Here is a 17,206-nt window from a genome sequence, read left to right as displayed (position 1 = left end):
AGAATGCTGAGTTTGTGGGATATTTACTGCATCAGGTAATTTACAGGGTGTGCTAAATTTCTCATCCTCTGTTAAATTTCAGTAAGTTAAACCTGCCAGAAAGACAAGTCAATGGTTTACGGTATTTACGGTACCATGCAGATTTTGGTGCGTTAAGCACCAAAATCCAAGTTATTCCCCAAAATCCCATAACAGGTGCTATTTATTGCTTCAAATACATAACGTACCCACAGAAGTGGTGGATCATTTGAAGGGAATCTTTTTACAAAGAGTGCTGAAAAATACAGCAAAAGATGCTACTCTGGAGAAGGCCAAAGTGGTGGTGGGGTGATGCAAAATGCACACATTCTATTCTGTATAATAATAGTGCTAGAAAAATAGGTAGATTATATAGGAATGTAACACTTTTATGTGGTTAACGTCTTGGCTACTATATTTCTATATGTAATCAACAAGAGAGAGAGGGAGAAGTATAAGGAGTCACTCTAAATCCCCCTAAGGGAAGTATTAAACAAACAACAAAAGCGTGCGGCCCAGAGAAAAAGAAAAAATGGTACAAGAAGTCACTTGTTTATTAAAAGAACCCTCACTGACCAACCTAGTTGGTGACATGCTTCATCATTGTGTTCCCACCAGAGAGGCCGAGTGCCTCCCTGGTTTTTTACAATGCCTGATTACAGCGGAGCAGGTTTTTTTGTGATGCAAGTGTGAATGAGTGAAAAGTGATTAAAAAAGTTCTTAGCTCATCCATTAACAAACTTTATTCGTGGAGAACTAAGCACAACTTAAAAGCAGTGTGATGGATGTTACATAAACTGGCTAAATGGACCAGATACATCCATAATACAGAAAAGAAAAGGGTGTGTTCAACATGTTTCTGCCTCCATTCGCTTGTTGCGAGGCTTTCGTCAGGACCAAGACACCCTAACCTGTGCTTAGAAAGAACCCGTATGACTTACGGTTTAAGAAGTGCCTTCAGCATTGGTGAAAGCCATGTTTATTTTAAATATCCGGTGACCTTATGCTGTTTCACTGTTGTTTTGACTGTTTTTGCCTTTACTGTTTTTGCCTGTACTGTATTGCTTGTTTCCTCCAACTTTCATTCCCCCTGATTGTTGTGCCCGTTTTGTACTTTATATATTTTGTGACTGTTACCTCCCCCTTTCATTCCTCCTGATTGCTGTGCCCGTCTTGTACTATATATTTTGTGCTTGTTTCCTCCTCCTTTCATTCCCCCTGATTGTTGTGCCCGTTTTGGCTTCCGTTCCTTCGCCGGTCCCGCTTCCCGCCGCTGCTTCCAGTGTGGCCCCGCCCCCGCACCCATTGGTCGACTCCCTCCTCCCAGCTGCTCCTCCCTCCCACCTACCCTCTTATGGCGGCTGAAGGCAAGCCCGTCTGCGCCTGTCCACGCCTGGACCGCGCCTAGCGCCATAACCCCTGGCCCCCGCGAACACTACGATGCCCGACTCAGCTACGATGCCAGCACCCTCCACATACTCAACACCGGACAAACACACTCCTGCTTCCATGCCACCCCAAAGCGCACCCATGGACCCTTCTCCTGCCGGAACTGCAGCTTCACCAGCAACAGACCCACCAATCCACCCACCAGGACAGGACGCAACCACCTCAGATGCATACTCCTGAAAACCACACTCAAACACGCCGTCGAAGGCTGGGACCTGCTCAACACGTCCTCCCCTTGACGTCGCCTTCCTGACAGAGACCTGGATGAACAACTCCTCGGCACCCGACATCACCATAGCCATCCCGGACAGCTACAAGATCAGCTGCAGAGACCGCACCAATGGAGTAGGAGGTGGAATCGCCATCATCTACAAGTCCACCCTCAAGGTCTCGACCAACTCCGACGACACCCTTAACACCGCCGAACACCTGCACTTCCAGATCCACATTGATCCCAACACCACCCTCCGAGGAACTCGAGACTACAGGCCCCCGGGACCCCGGCCACAGTTCAGCGACTCCATCGCCGACTTCTTCAGCACGCACACACTCGCGTCCACGGACTACACCCTCCTGAACTTCCACCTTGGGAAAAACAACGACACAAACTCCACCACCCTGCTCGACAACCTCGACAAACTCGGACTCAAACAGCTCGTCACGACTCCCACCCACTCCGCCAAACACACGCCCGATCAAATCTTTTCTGCAAGCTCCCACTTCTCCTTCAGCCACACCACTGAACTCCACTGGACTAACCATCGCTGCATCCACTTGACACTCGAGAAGCCCACAACGCACCACCGCACACAACAGATCCCCTGCTGTTGCTAGAGCAAAATCACTGAAGACCAGCTACATACCGCCCTCACCCGAAGACCACCCACAGACACCACCGACCCTGACACTGCCGCCCGCAACCTCAGAGGCTGGATCGAAGACTGCACCAACACCCTCACCCCGATCAAGAATCCCTCCAATAGCCGCACCAGCAAGACTGCCAGCTGGCTCACCGCGGAGCTCCAGACCTTCAAGCAAATCTGCCGAAAGCTGGAGAATGAATGGCACCATGAACAGACACCAGAGACCCAAGCAGCCCACAAGAACCCCATGTGCCAACATCATCACCTCATCAGAACCAGCAAAAAGACCTCCTTCAAGGACCACCTCGACAACAACACACACAACAGCAAAGAGCTCTTCAACCTTGTGAAAGAACTCTCCAATCCCAGCGCCAACACCAACAACATCCCACCCTCACAAGACCTGTGCGACTCCATGGCCTCCTTCTTCCACCGCAAAATCGCAGACATCCACAACAGCTTCAACAAGCAGGCCTCCCCTACAGCCAACAACACCTCTGACCCCACGGCCTCCATCCACGGCAACCCCCTTCTCACCTGGACCAACATCAACGACGACAACACCATCAAAATCATGAGCATCATCCACTCAAGCTCCCCATCAGACCATTGTCCCCACCACATCTTCAACAAAGCCAGTGCCACCATTGCACCCCACCTCCGCAAAGCCATCAACATCTCCTTCGAGACCGCGACCTTCCGGGAGAGCTGGAAGCATGCCGAGATCAATGCCCTGCTCAAGAAGCCCAAAGCAGACCCCAAGGCCCTCAAGAACTTCCAGCCCATCTTCCTGCTCCCATTCCCGGCGAAGGTCATCGAGAAAACTGTCAACAAACAGCTAACCCACTACCTAGAGGAGAACAACATCCTGTACCCGTCCCAGTCCGGTTTCCGCAGCAATTACAGCACCGAAACGGCCCTCATCGCCGCCACGGATGACATCAGGGCCCTGCTGGACAACGACGAGACAGCGGCCCTCATCCTCCTGGACCTGCCAGCCGCCGCACCCTACGCACCCACCTCCATGACACAGGAATCCGAGGCAAAGCACTGGACTGTACCACCTCCTTCCTCTCCGGCAGAACACAAAGCGTCCGCCTCCCTCCCTTCCGATCCGAAGCCACAAAGATCCTCTGCGGCGTACCGCAAGGATCCTTCCTCAGCCTGACGCTGTTCAACATCTACATGCCCCACTCACCCACGTTGCCAGACTGCGCGACCTCAACATCATCTCCTACGCAGACGACACACAACTGATCCTCTTACACACCAAGGACCCTCTCACCGTCAAAACCAACCTCCACCAAGGTATGAAAGCCGTCGCCGAATGGATGAAGAAGAGCCGCCTGAAGCTGAACTCGTACAAGATGGAGGTCCTCAACCTCGGCTCCACGCCTTCGGCTGGGATGACTCCTGGTGGCCGACCGCCCTAGGAGCAACTCCAACACCCACCGACCACGCACGCAACCTAGGATTCATCATCGACTCTACACTCTCCATGACCTAGCAAGTCAACGCCATCTCATCCTCCTGTTTCAACACCCTCTGCATGCTCCGAAAGATCTACAAGTGGATCCCCACCGACACCAGAAGAACGGTCACCCAGGCCCTCGTCAGCAGCAGACTGGACTACGGAAACTCCCTCTACGCGGGAGCCCCGGCCGAACTGCTGAAACGACTGCAATGCATTCAGAACGCCTCCGCCCGCCTGATCCTCGACATTCCTTGCCACAGCTACATCACACCCCACCTGAGAGACTTGCACTGGCTTCCCGTTAACAAGAGGATCACCTTCAAGCTCCTCACCCATGCACACAAAGCTCTCCACAACACCAGACCAGTATACATTAACAAACGGATCGGCTTCTACACCCCAAACCGCCAGCTCCGCTCCGCTGACCTCGCCCTCGCCACCGTCCCCCGCATCAGGAGAGCAACCACCGGTGGCAGATCATTCTCCTACCTCGCCACCAAGTCCTGGAACACCTTCCCCATCCTCTTATGGCAAACCGAAGACCTACTAACCTTCAGGAGGATACGCAAGACCTGGCTGTTCAAGCAGTAGCAGCACACCCCCACCCCAAGCACCTTGAGACCCTCACGGGTGAGTAGCGCTCTATACAAATGTCTTGATTTATTGATTGATGGGTCCTGGTGGGGGGTGTTGGCTTGTAGTCACACATACGCCAAAGCTCAGCGCCCGTAAGGAACCTGAATACTCCCTTCCTGATCGCATCCGTGGGGTCCACCCTTTTGTTTTCTGTATTGTGGATTTATCAGGTCAATTTAGCCAGTTTCTGTAACATCCATCACACTGCTTTTAAGTAGTGCTTGGTTCTCCACAAAAAAAATTGTTTACAGATGAACTAAGCACTTCTTAAATCACTTTTCACTCATTCACACTTGCATCACAAAAAAACCTGCTCCGCTGTAATCAGGCGTTGTAGCATACCAGGGATGCACTCGGCCTCTCTGGAGGGAACCCAATGATGAAGCATGTCACCAACTAGGTTGGTGAGTGAGGGTTCTTTTAATAAACAAGAGTGACATCTTGTGCCATTTTTCTTTTTCTCTTGGCTGCACTCTTTTGTTGTTTGTTTGATACTATATTTCTATGGCATGCCACATGTGATTTATAATCCTATCACAGGGTACCTCCACATTAAGACTAAGGGCCTGATTGCGAATCCTGTGATCGCGTTGTGGCAACCGTCATATAAACGGTCTGACTGCAGTATTTCGAGTATGGTGTTCGGACCCCCACAAAACTTGCACAACTGCTGTGGATCAGAAGGATCCCACAGCTGTGGTGCAGCAGTCAGAGACCACAATATGCTGGCAGTGCGATGCATCACCGCCGAGCATATTACGAGTTGCCTCACTGTAACCCAATCCACAGCGGTGAGCCCCACCTTGAAAAGGGTGTCGGTGAGGCAACTCTGGGGGCAGTTACAGGGCCAACCGTCGCCTCTGTGCATGGGGGTACATGCAGGGGGGCACATTTTGTGCCCCCCTGTATTTTTACACCCCCGTACCTGCCACAGACAGAAATGAACAGAATTGTGCATTTCAATCTGTGCGGGAATAGACTATGGTGCTCCTTCGGCAGTGCCTTTCTATGGCTCTTCTATGAGCCATAGAAAGGCACCGCCATGGGACCGCTGCTGCAGGACCGATCACGAGAATTAAAGTCGTAATTCGTCAGGTGGTCTGACTACGGGTCTGGCAGCCTCGCAGCGGGGCAATGGCGTGGCTGCCTACTGCTAGACCGCCAAACTTGTAATCAGGCCCTGAGACACTGACCCCATCCGACACTAGAAATATTGAGATATATGCTCAAACAAAGGGCTGGAGTAACTCCCCTTAGATAGTGGACAAAGAGAATGAAACACACCCAGACTTTGATGGAGAGCAAGGGAATGCTTTTTCCATAGGGACAATTGTTTCCCTATGGAGAAAAATGTAATTGCAATGGCACATTGAGCTGGATTTCATCTAAGCAGAGTTATACCATGCATATAACTCATGAAACACCTGGAAAGCTCTACATGAACAGTACATTCCACTTCTAAGGTAAGGATTTAAAAATCTAGTCAGAGTAACCATTTAAATAGAATGTACTCAGTAAGCTAAAGGCAGGGCAGGAAAAAGTAAGCCTAGTGCATACTGATCAGTGTTGTTTATGTGTTGTGCTTGTGAATTTAGGATGACTCTAAAATTCACAGTAACCAAGCAAATCAGATGCAAAGAAGTACAATTTGAAAAACGACTTCCAAGATAAAAAACTTGAAAAATGAGAATTTCATGAAGCAGAGATCCAGTATAAATTATGTCCTAATAATAGAGGCCCATCACCCATTAACAGCTATTAAATTTGACCCTCAACCCGTATCAACAGAAAATGCCCTGGCTTGATCACCTACACCCTACCTTAGTATATTTCTGTTCATATTTGGTCTTCACGTTGCACTCTTTGTAAAGAAATCATATTTCAACATGCATATTAGAATCTCTAAGAAGTAAACAAGTGACTGTATCCATTGACAAAGACATCCCCTTTAATTCCACCAAATCACCTAGCCAACAGCAACCTTCTGTGTGTCTACACAGGAGACCTTTCTATGTCATTCCTTCAGGCATCCATTGCTGTGTTCTTTTGAATGGTGTTTTCAAAAGATACATTGTTGTGCTTTGGATACACAACCCCTGTCCTTTATAGTGCTGATTCTGAAATACTTTGGTGTGTTTTCTATGTTGTACATTTGGGTTAATTGACCATGGAGGCAAACACAGTAGATATATGCTGCTTTTAGAAACTTAGGGCCTGATTTATAATTTGGCGGACAGGATGGGATACTCCGTCAGAAACGTGATGGATATCCCGTTCGCCATATTACAAATGAACTATATGCTATGGCACTTGTAATACGGCAGATGCAATATCCGCCACACTTGTGAAAAAGTACCCTGACCTTTGAAATATAAAACAGGCCCTTAAAGTTTTATGTAACTTGATAATGAATTTATTTTTGTTACAGATGAAAGGTGTTGATCCAAAATTGATAGACTTCTTAAATGAACATGCAGCAACAGAAGCGCCTCTAACAGAAGATATTTTGCCTGAAAGGCCCTATAATGGGGAGTTCATGAAATCAGAGGATTCATACTACTCGTCATCAGAGGAAGACGATGAAGGACGAGATGTTGGGATAGAAAAAGTTAAGAGTCAGACATTCAGCAGGGAACTGACAGCCAAGAAAAAAACAGGCTCTGATCCTGGCTCCAAAGAGCTGAATAATCTCCAGCAGTGGGTGCAGGAGACCACGAAGGAGGATGGAGGAGCCCACGAAGAACCTCAGCAGAGCATGGGTGGTGAACTTCTACTGGAAGTCAAATCCTCGGACACTGACCAATACGGCTACATCTTGACACAGACAGAGTAAGTGGAAAGTATGCTTTTGTAGATACGACAAAGATTCAAATCCTATTCGATCATGAATAGTGAAAGTGACAAGGAGAGTTTAGGACCACATGCCATTTTGTCGTAGTTGATGAGCATTTACCTTTTTATCCTGTGATTTTTTGAGTCCTGGTGGTAGCATCCAGGCAGTTTAACCCTGAGAGGCTTGTACCAAGTGAATTCTGACCCCAGTATTTACGCACAGCCGTGGCCCATGGAGGGAGTTGCAGTGGGGCAGGCAGGTGGGGCGGGAGAGGGGTTGGGTGGGGGGGGTGATAAACGCCGGAATATGGATGGTTGCAGGTAAGTAAACAATTAAATTAATAAAACGAATTTCGTAGCGCGCCCTGCTTCGCATTTTGCGATGCAGGGCACGGAACAAAATTCGTTTTATTAATTTAATTGTTTACTTACCTGCAATCATCCATGTTCCGGTGTTTATCACCCCCCCACATTGCCCCTCCCCCACCTGCCTGCCCCAACGCAACTCCCTCCACGGGCCGCGGCTGTTTACGCATAGACAAACTACAATGTATTTCCAATGTCAACTCTACCATTCTGGGTAAAGTGTGGCATTAGAAGAATAACCAGTCTATTATACTTTGTTGGGTACTGACATCAGAGTGTTGTTGAGGTGGAAATACCAATGGACACTAATTCACTGAAATGCCAGAAATGAGTGAGAGTGGCAAGAATGGATGGAGAAATGGTGACCGAGACCCTTTCACCATCAATTAAATCTTTGGTTAGCACTCCTGCTACATTCATAGCCCCGTAAGCAGCAACTTATTTGCAGTTGATGGGCCAGAAGAAGGCAAGATATGGAAACCATGGACAGTAAAAAATGGTCTGGGTGCCCTGTTTACTTCCTGTTCATGCCACTGCCTGCAAGAAACCTAAGATCCAGGTGATATGGGAGTGCCAAGGCTACCACAGGTGGTAGCTGCAACCTCTGCCTACCCATAATTGTCATATTTTGAAATTTTCTTGTGAGGAAAATGGACATCTCAGCACATCCGTAAATGTCTTGAAAGACAATATTGAATTGATAGTAATAGTCTAACATGATCGGCATCCTGTTTGAAATGTAAAGCGGGAAAAGCCTGCCCACGTAGCACCTTTACATCTGAGCACCTTGGGCAGACCCCCCTTTTGTTACTGTAGGACAGGAGAGATTATTGCAATTTAATTGGAATATGTTTAAATGAGCTGTTTTCATAGTCCCAGGAACGTGAAGTAAAAAGACATAACCAACCTCTCTAAAGTAAATTTGAGCCCATGCAGCTTAACACTAATTTGGTGGTACCTTTGAAGATTACAAGATCACAAAGCAACCATCCTTTAATGTTGCAGTACAATCATAGGATGGCACTACAGTGCTTACGGTCTGGTATGTCAAACATCCCAGAACATTATAAAAGGTATTCAAAATCCACAAAAGGGACTCAATCTAACCATGTTTGCATTCCTTACAGTGTCATCACTGATACCTTATCCTTTTCAACAGCTCAAAACTACTTATAGTTTTGTTACAAATGGGGGTGGGGTCGCACACTACTCACACACCGGCGGTGTCGCCCCTAAGGACTCTGGTCAATGTAGTAAAGTGTTCGCGATGCATCATCTTTCGATCTTCTGCTATCTTCGCTGTCTTCGCCATCCCTGGACACGTGTTTCGGGGTATCACCCCTCATCAGCAGGGATAGGCCGTGTACTGGGGTTGCCGATGGCTGCCAATATCTGCCAGGTATAGTACCACTCAGGCGCGTAGGTGCGGGATCCCATGCTCGTCAGCCCACTGCTCACGGGAGCTTTAAAGTTACAAATGGGGGTGGGGTCGCACACTACTCACACACCGGCGGTGTCGCCCCTAAGGACTCTGGTCAATGTAGTAAAGTGTTCGCGATGCATCATCTTTCGATCTTCTGCTATCTTCGCTGTCTTCGCCATCCCTGGACACGTGTTTCGGGGTATCACCCCTCGTCAGCAGGGATAGGCCGTGTACTGGGGTTGCCGATGGCTGCCAATATCTGCCAGGTATAGTACCACTCAGGCGCGTAGGTGCGGGATCCCAGGTTCGTCAGCCCACTGCTCACGGGAGCTTTAAAGTTACAAATGGGGGTGGGGTCGCACACTACTCACACACCGGCGGTGTCGCCCCTAAGGACTCTGGTCAATGTAGTAAAGTGTTCGCGATGCATCATCTTTCGATCTTCTGCTATCTTCGCTGTCTTCGCCATCCCTGGACACGTGTTTCGGGGTATCACCCCTCGTCAGCAGGGATAGGCCGTGTACTGGGGTTGCCGATGGCTGCCAATATCTGCCAGGTATAGTACCACTCAGGCGCGTAGGTGCGGGATCCCAGGCTCGTCAGCCCACTGCTTATAGTTTTGTGCTGCTACCCTTTACACTATCTCCTGGAACACTGTCTATGGGTAGTGAAGTACTGGTGTTACTGCCTCATATTAGTAAGCTCTTAGAAGGTTAACCCTGTGGTAGGAACCAAGTGTGAAAAGATTGGGACAGGGAATCTGGGCATCTACAGTTGTGTTCGAGTCAAAGTGTTGCATCCATTTTTCAATTGCTTTCAGTGTTGGGCTGGCATTCTGGCAGTTTGGCCCTGTCAAATGGACTAGCTTGAAAGAGCCATTGTGCGGGTTGTTTTTTTCTGGTTCCTCTGAGGCTCACTGAAGCAAAAATAAAATGCCACAAACTGGCCCTTTAAAGCTGGCCTGTCTGGCAGTGCCAGACTGCGTGAAAGGCCAGTCTAACTAACACAGCTTGCTTCTTAACATTAAAAATTCAAACAGCTCACACCCCTGCAACTTGGTGTCAACATGATGCTGCACTCTTTTTCCATTTGTGCATTCATCAGGACCTGTCGGTCCTACATATCAGCCCTACTTAAAGGTTTGAAAAATGATTTTCATCTCTAAGAGTGAAACTACAACAAATAATTTCACATGGAGAAAATCAATCAATTAATCAGGGGATTGTAAGCATGCTACTCATAAGGTGTTCAGGAAGGGGCCGCGTCTGATGTCTGCTGGTAGATCGCTCCAGGTCTTGGTTGCTATGTGAGAGAAGGATCTTCCACCTGCTCTGGCTCTGTGGATGCGTGGGGTTTCAGCCAGTGCGAGGTTGGCAGATAGGAGGTTTCTTTTGGGTACGTGGAAGTTGATTCTGTGGTTGAGGTATTTGGGTCCGTTGTTGTGTAGGCATTTGTAGGCGTGAGTGAGGATTTTGAAAGTGACTCCTTTCTCCACAGGGAGCCAGTGGAGACTTGGTAGGTGTTGGCTGATGTGTTCCTGTCGGGGGATGCAGAGGAAGAGTCTGGCGGCGGTGTTCTGTATTGTCTGGAGTTTGCGGAGTAGGGACTTGTTGATGCCGGCATTGAGTGCGTTTCCATAGTCCAGTCTTCTGGTGATGAGTGCATGGGTGACTGTCTTCCTTGACTCAGGGGAGATCCACTTGAAGGTCTTGCGGAGGATGCAGAGGGTGTTGAAGCATCTGAAGGTGACAGCGTTGACCTGTCGGTTCATGGTGAATGATGAGTCGAGTACGATGCTGATGCAGTTGATTTTCGTGGGGTCGGAGAGGAAAGGTGGGAGTCGGATCCTTTGGCTTCTTCCGGTGAGGAATGATCGGATCCAGTCCAGGGCTGTTCCTTGTATGCCTGCATCGTGTAGTCTGGTGACTAGTGTGCGGTGGGAGACAGTGTTGAAGTCCACTGATAGGTTGAGTAGGATGAGGGCAGCGGAGTGGCCTTGGTCCAGGAGGGTGCGGATGTCGTCTGTGGCGGCGAGTCGGGCAGACTTTGTTCTGTGGTTGCTTCAGATCTGGATTGGGACGGGTCGAGGACAGTGTTCTCTTCAATGAATCATGTCAGTTTCCTGTTTACTGTTTTCTCTGCAACTTTGGCTGCAAAGGGGAGGAGCAATATAGGCTGCTAGTTCTTGAGGTTGGTGGGGTCAGCGGTGGGCTCCCTGAGCAGGGGTCTGACTTCTGCGCACTTCCAGTCGTCTGGGAAGATGCCTGTTTTGAGGGTGGTGTTGATGGTGCGTTGTAGTTCAGGTGCGATGGCGGCCGCGGCTCTGTGGTAGATGTGAGGGGGGCAGGGGTCGGTGGGGGCCCCAGAGTGCATGCTTTTCATGGTCAAGGTGGTGTTTTCGATCGTGATTGGTGTCCAGTTGGAGATGGTGGGCTGGCTGGTGATTCTGGGGGGCGGGCTGTCTCTGGCATCCGGTAGATGTTTGATGAAGTTGTCGTTAAGGTTTTTGATCTTGAGATGGAAATAGGTTCCAAGCTTGTCGCAGAGGTCTTGGGATGGGGTGATGTCTGTGGCTTTGCTGTGTGGGTTGGTGAATTCTTGAATGACACAGAAAAGTTCCTTGGAGTTGGTCAGGATTTTGTTGTGGATGAAGTTCCTCTTGGTGGCTCTGATCTGGTTGTGGTAGTACGTCATGGCTTCCTTGTGGGTGGTGTGGTTTTCGGTTGTCTTGGTTTTTCTCCAGTTCTTCTCCAGGCATCTGCAGGTGTGTCTGGCTTCTTGGAGAGTGGTGGTAAACCAGGCAGCTTTCCTGGGGCTTTGTCTGTCAGGGTTACGTAGCGGGGCGAGCTCATCTGCACAGTTGGAGATCCAGGTGTGGAGTTCCCTGGCTGCATCATTTGCGTCAGGTGCCCAGGTGTTGTTGTCTCGAATGAGGGTAGAGTTAAGTTGCTCGTCTGTAAGCTTGCTCCAGTTCTTTCGTGGTGGGCGTGGGGCTGATTTGGGTGCCTTGGGTTTGTTGATAGTGAAGAAGTGTACGCAGTGGTGGTTGGTCCATGGCGGCTGCGTTGTGTAGCTGAATTGGGTGCCGTTTACTGCCACGAAGATGGGGTTGAGGGAGTTTTCTGCTCTGTGGGTTGGTGTATTGACGAGTTGTTTAAGTCCGATGCTGGCGAGGTTGTCACAAAGGATAGTGGAGTTGGGGTCTCTGTGGTTGTCGAGGTGGAAGTTTAGGTCTCCAATGAGTATGTCATTTGTTGAGGTGATGGCGTGGGGTGCGATGAAGTCAGTGATGATGGTGGCAAAGGGTGTTCGGGGGCCGGGGGTCTGTAGATGAGGGTTCCTCAGAGTGTTGCTTTGGGGGTGGTCTGAATCTGGAAGTGCAGGCGTTCGGCGGAGGGGATGGTTTCGCTGGAGGTGGTGAGGCGGAGGGTGATCTTGTGGGTGATGGCGAGCCCCCCTCCAGGGTGGTTGGGCCAGTCTTTCCTCTGGATCTTGTATCCGTCTGGGATGGTGGTGCTGATGTCGGGGGCAGAGGATGCGTTGGTCCAGGTCTCTGGGAAGAAGATGATGTCGGGCGAAAGAGAGTCGAGTAGGTTCCAGATTTCCATGGCGTGTTTGTGTTCAGAGCGTACGTTGAGGAGGCTGCATTTTAGGGTGTCGCCGGTGTTGGCGTCGCCAGTGTTGGAGGCCACGGTGACGGTGAGGGACTGGTGGCAGTGGAGGCAGGAGAACTTGCCATAGTTCGTGTTCAGCGAGGCCTGTTGGCATTCTCTAAGTCTTCCAGGGTTGAATTTTGAATTTAAAATTATTTTTAAAGCGCACGTTCGCCAGCGGCTTCATGGCGCTACAACTTACAGAAACAGGGTGAACTGGCCAATGTGAAATAGAGCAGTTCAGGCTGTGGGGGAGGCAGATTAATTAATTAAAGGCTTTAGAAAACAAAAGAGTCTTAAGTTGTTTCCTAAATTGGGAGTAATGAGTCATGGTCCTGAGCTCAAGGGGCAGGGAATTCCAGAGGAGTGGAGCAAGGGTCGCAAATTTCGAACCGCCCCATTTCTTCCTACGGAAGCGCGGGACCGTGAGAAGGGCCTGGGTAGAAGAACGGAGGTCTCTGGTGGGTACATAGGAAGTGATCTCAGAAGAGATGAAAACCGGTGCCGTGCCCAGTCTAGCTTGGAAGGTGATAGAGGCCAGTTTGAACTGGACACGTTCATGAACAGGGAGCCAATGTAAAGATTTAAGGAGGGGAGTGACATGGTGAAATTTTGGTAGTTTGAACACCAGGCGGGCCGCCTGGTTCTGGATCTGTTGCAGCCGCCTAAGACTGTATGCAGGTATACTGGCATATAGGGCGTTGCCATAGTCCAGGCGGGAGATGACCATCGCCAAGGTGATCAGTTTAAGGGCGTGAAAAGAAAAAAAGCGGGACACCTTGCGTATAGTACGCAGTGAAAGAAAGGAAGAGGAAACGACAGAGCTAACCTGGGAGTGAAGAGTAAGTTGAGAATTGAGCTTGATACCTAAAGTTTTAACAGAGGAAGAGGGGACAGGAGGGGAACCAAGGGAAAGGGGCCAAAACAGAGAAGACCAGGGGCTGGATGAACCACCCGTCAACACCAGCTCGGTCTTATCTGGGTTGAGTTTTAGGTGGTTGTGGTTCATCCAGTCACGGATGTGGGTCATAATAGATTGAAAATTAGAGATAGAAGACAGAGAGGAGGACAGATCAAAAATTAGTTGGAGGTCGTCAGCATAGTTATATACTGCGACCTCCATCTGCTGTAAAGAAAAGATAAGTGGAGCAATGTAAAGGTTGAACAGGAGGGGGGAAAGAGAAGAGCCCTGGGGGACCCCGCACTGAACTTTCCGGAAATCCGCAGTAAAGTCACCCAGGCGAACAGCCTGGGTGCGGTCCCTCAGGAAGGAGGATAACCAGACCAGAGCCGTGCCTCCGATCCCCGCCGCCCTGACACGGGAGAGTAAGATGGTATGGTCGACCGTGTCAAAGGCGGCTGAGAGATCAAGCAGGACCAAGGCCTGGGTCTTGTTGGTATCCATTCCCTCCCTGAGGTTATCGAGGACCGAGAGTACCACGGACTCCGTAGAGTGTGCGGGGCGGAAACCGGCCTGGCGGGGGGCTAAGGCCCCATGCATCTCCACAAAAGTGCTCAAGGTACGAGTAACGTGACGCTCGAGCACCTTTGCCAAGAATGGCAAAAGGGAGATGGGACGGTAGTTGGCCGGGACCGAGGGGTCCGCACCAGGTTTCTTAAGGATGGGGACAATGATTGCAGTTTTCAGCGGGTGCGAGGAAGGTGGTGGTGTCATAGCAATGGGTAGTGGGAGGTCCAGGGTTCCTGGCGCTGGCCGCGGTCGAGTTGCGGACGTGCACAGACGGGCTTGACTCTGGCGCACCAGCGGCGCGACCGCGCATTGGCCGCCATTAAGTTGGGGCATGGTGGCCAAACAAACGAGGGGTGGAAATTCTTCCTGGAGCCATTGCCACTGGTTGAATATTTTGCAAGCATTACTCCATCACCATGTGTGTGTTTGATGCATTATGTATTAGACACAATGGCATAGGAGTACCATCCTAACCATGAATGAGTAAATTTTAAGCATCTGCTTGTGTCCGCTATTTATGTTCTGCTGCATTTAGTGCTGTTTCTTAATGCATCTTTGAGTCCATTTTGGATGCAAGGATGCATTTTGTGCTAGGGAAATATAGCTAAATGTTGGTGGAAAATCCAGTCAAATTCCTACCCCAAGAGCACATTCCGCAAGTGCGAGCGGCTGCCTGCTATTTGTGTCATCATTTTTTACAAGCAGTCCCCGGCGACTAGAGCATAAGCCCTGTATTCCCGGGACTACTTGTCAATCATTTTCAGAGGCTGCAAGCAACACTCTTTGCAAACTCGTCACCCGTGAAGAGTGTTGCTTGCAGCATGTAAAGGTTTGCAAGCATGTGACTCAAGGTCACAGAGTCACCTGTGACTTCGAGCCACATGCATGCTTTTGAATAGCAGGCCAAGAGGGCACGCATGGCACTCTCAAGCCTCCCATCCTGGACTGGAGCAGGAGCAGCACACCCAGTTGTGGGCCGCAGTGCATGTTCCAGAGCAGGATTTTGCCTGGTTAGTGGGACGGGATGGAGGCCCTCCATCACGCCTGCCAACCTGTAGCCACATGCATGCTTTTGAATAGCAGGCCAAGAGGGCACGCATGGCACTCTCAAGCCTCCCATCCTGGACTGGAGCAGGAGCAGCACACCCAGCTGTGGGCCGCAGTGCATGTTCCAGAGCAGGATTTTGCCTGGTTAGTGGGACGGGATGGAGGCCTTCCATCACGCCTGCCAACCTGTGGCTTGTTATTACTGTTTTTGAAACAATAAAAAAACACAGACTGGCACAGCAAAGCACACATCTGGAATTCATGTATTTAAAAGTGTTCCCTTTGTATATATTTGATCATGCGGGGCGTTTACTTTAGTGCATCAGATTATGTCACTATATTGAGAGGCATTTATTAAAACTGTTTATACATGCCTCTCAATATAGTGATATAAACTGATGTAGTGGAGGGGTGTGGTGCAGCGGCCAGGGCAGCTGACTTCGGAGCACAGGGTTCACGGTTTGATCGCCGGCGGCAGCTCAGCACCATGTGACTCTGGGCAATAGCTCACTTAATTTCCACGGTGACCCCCGGCGCCTTGAACCCCGTAAGGGTGTGTAGGTGGCGCTTTACAAATACAGATTTACATTTAAAAAAAAATAATAATAATTATGTAGTAAAGTGAAACGCTCCTGCAGATTAAAAGCCTACATGAAACTAGAGCACTTTTACATATGTGAGTTTAGGATGTGTGCGTCCTAAAGTGACATATTTAAAAGTTCCATAGTCTCTTGTATGCGTTTGATAAAGTACATCACTTTAAAAGTTATATTAAATGCCTCTGAATATAGTGGTATAACCTGAGTACTAAAGTGAAATGCTCCTGCAGGTTAAAAGCATACAAGAGATTGGTGCACTTTTAAGTATGTGAGTTCAGGATGTGTCCTGAACTCACATATTTCATAGTGCCCTACGGGCATATTTATAAGGGTTTAGCACCACCAGAACTTCATTTTTTTAATGTTCTGATGGCGATAACCTCTTTTCCTTATTTACACGTGGCTTAACTCCACTTTGTAAATAATGCCCCTTTCACGCAGCATTTAACATAAAAGGGGAGGGCAATGGGTGTAGCTGTGGGCATTCTGCCGCAACACCCTTTGCCATTTGACGCTGCCCCTATTTAAAAGGCTGGCGTAAATATGGGGCTGCACCAAAAATAATACCAAGGAAAACCTGGTCTTAAACTGGCGCAACGTGGAGTAATGATACACTTTTTGCTGTTTCTATGTGTGCTGCAAAGGAAAAATCACCATTAGTGATTGTTCATGTGCAGGAAGGTATCCCTTCCTGCACATAAACAATCATTAAATAATGACGAGTTGCAACTTTTACATGTGCTGTATTCTGCAACACACATAGAAGTTACAAATCGCCATTAATGACTGTTTATTTGCAGGAAGGGACACCTTCCTGCACATGCACAAATATTCCTTGCAACGCAGGCCCCCTTGCACTGTGGTGCATGGGGACGCTAAGCAGCTACATTTAACACCTGCACTAGGGGAAATGCAGGGGTGCACTGAATTATTGTAAATACGGCACAACCCTGCATTTTCAGAATGTCGGAGCGCGGCGTTAACCAATTCTGTTGTAAATATGCCCCCTAGTCTCTTGTATGCTTTTAACCTGCAGGAGCAATTCACTTCAGGACATCAGTTAATATCACTATATTGAGAAGCATTTATTAACATTTTTAATAAATGCCTCTCACTATAGTGATATAAACTGATCACCCAATCCGAAATGCTTCCACATGTTAAAAGCATACAAGAGGCGCCCCACCCCTTTCAAGCCACCCCTGAATTACATGAGTAGCACAACACCCACCTCTTTTTCCAGCTCGGTGTTGTATGCCAATTTGTACTCAAGGGCCTGTAAGAGAGGGGGAAATCACAGATAACTAGCACAATTGCATTGTGCCCAGCTTTTATCATCCACCTAGACACAGTAAATCTTTTCTACTATGGCATG

General features: G+C 49.0%; 1 protein-coding gene across 1 annotated transcript in view; it reads left to right on the top strand.

The window, feature by feature from the left end:
• The window catches only part of PTPRN2 (protein tyrosine phosphatase receptor type N2), a 2,458,064-nt gene that overhangs the window by 1,037,933 nt on the left and 1,402,925 nt on the right, over window positions 1-17,206 (top strand). Inside the window, exon 9 of the mRNA XM_078663270.1 lies at window positions 6,869-7,269. Within this exon, the coding sequence (XP_078519396.1) occupies window positions 6,869-7,269 (401 nt within the window). The remainder of the gene's footprint in view (window positions 1-6,868; window positions 7,270-17,206) is intronic.

Source organism: Lissotriton helveticus, chromosome 10 (assembly GCF_964261635.1).
Source record: "Lissotriton helveticus chromosome 10, aLisHel1.1, whole genome shotgun sequence".
Lineage (NCBI taxonomy): Eukaryota > Metazoa > Chordata > Amphibia > Caudata > Salamandridae > Lissotriton > Lissotriton helveticus.
The sequence above is the reverse complement of the archived record's forward strand: the minus strand, read 5'-3'. Positions and strand labels throughout refer to the sequence as shown.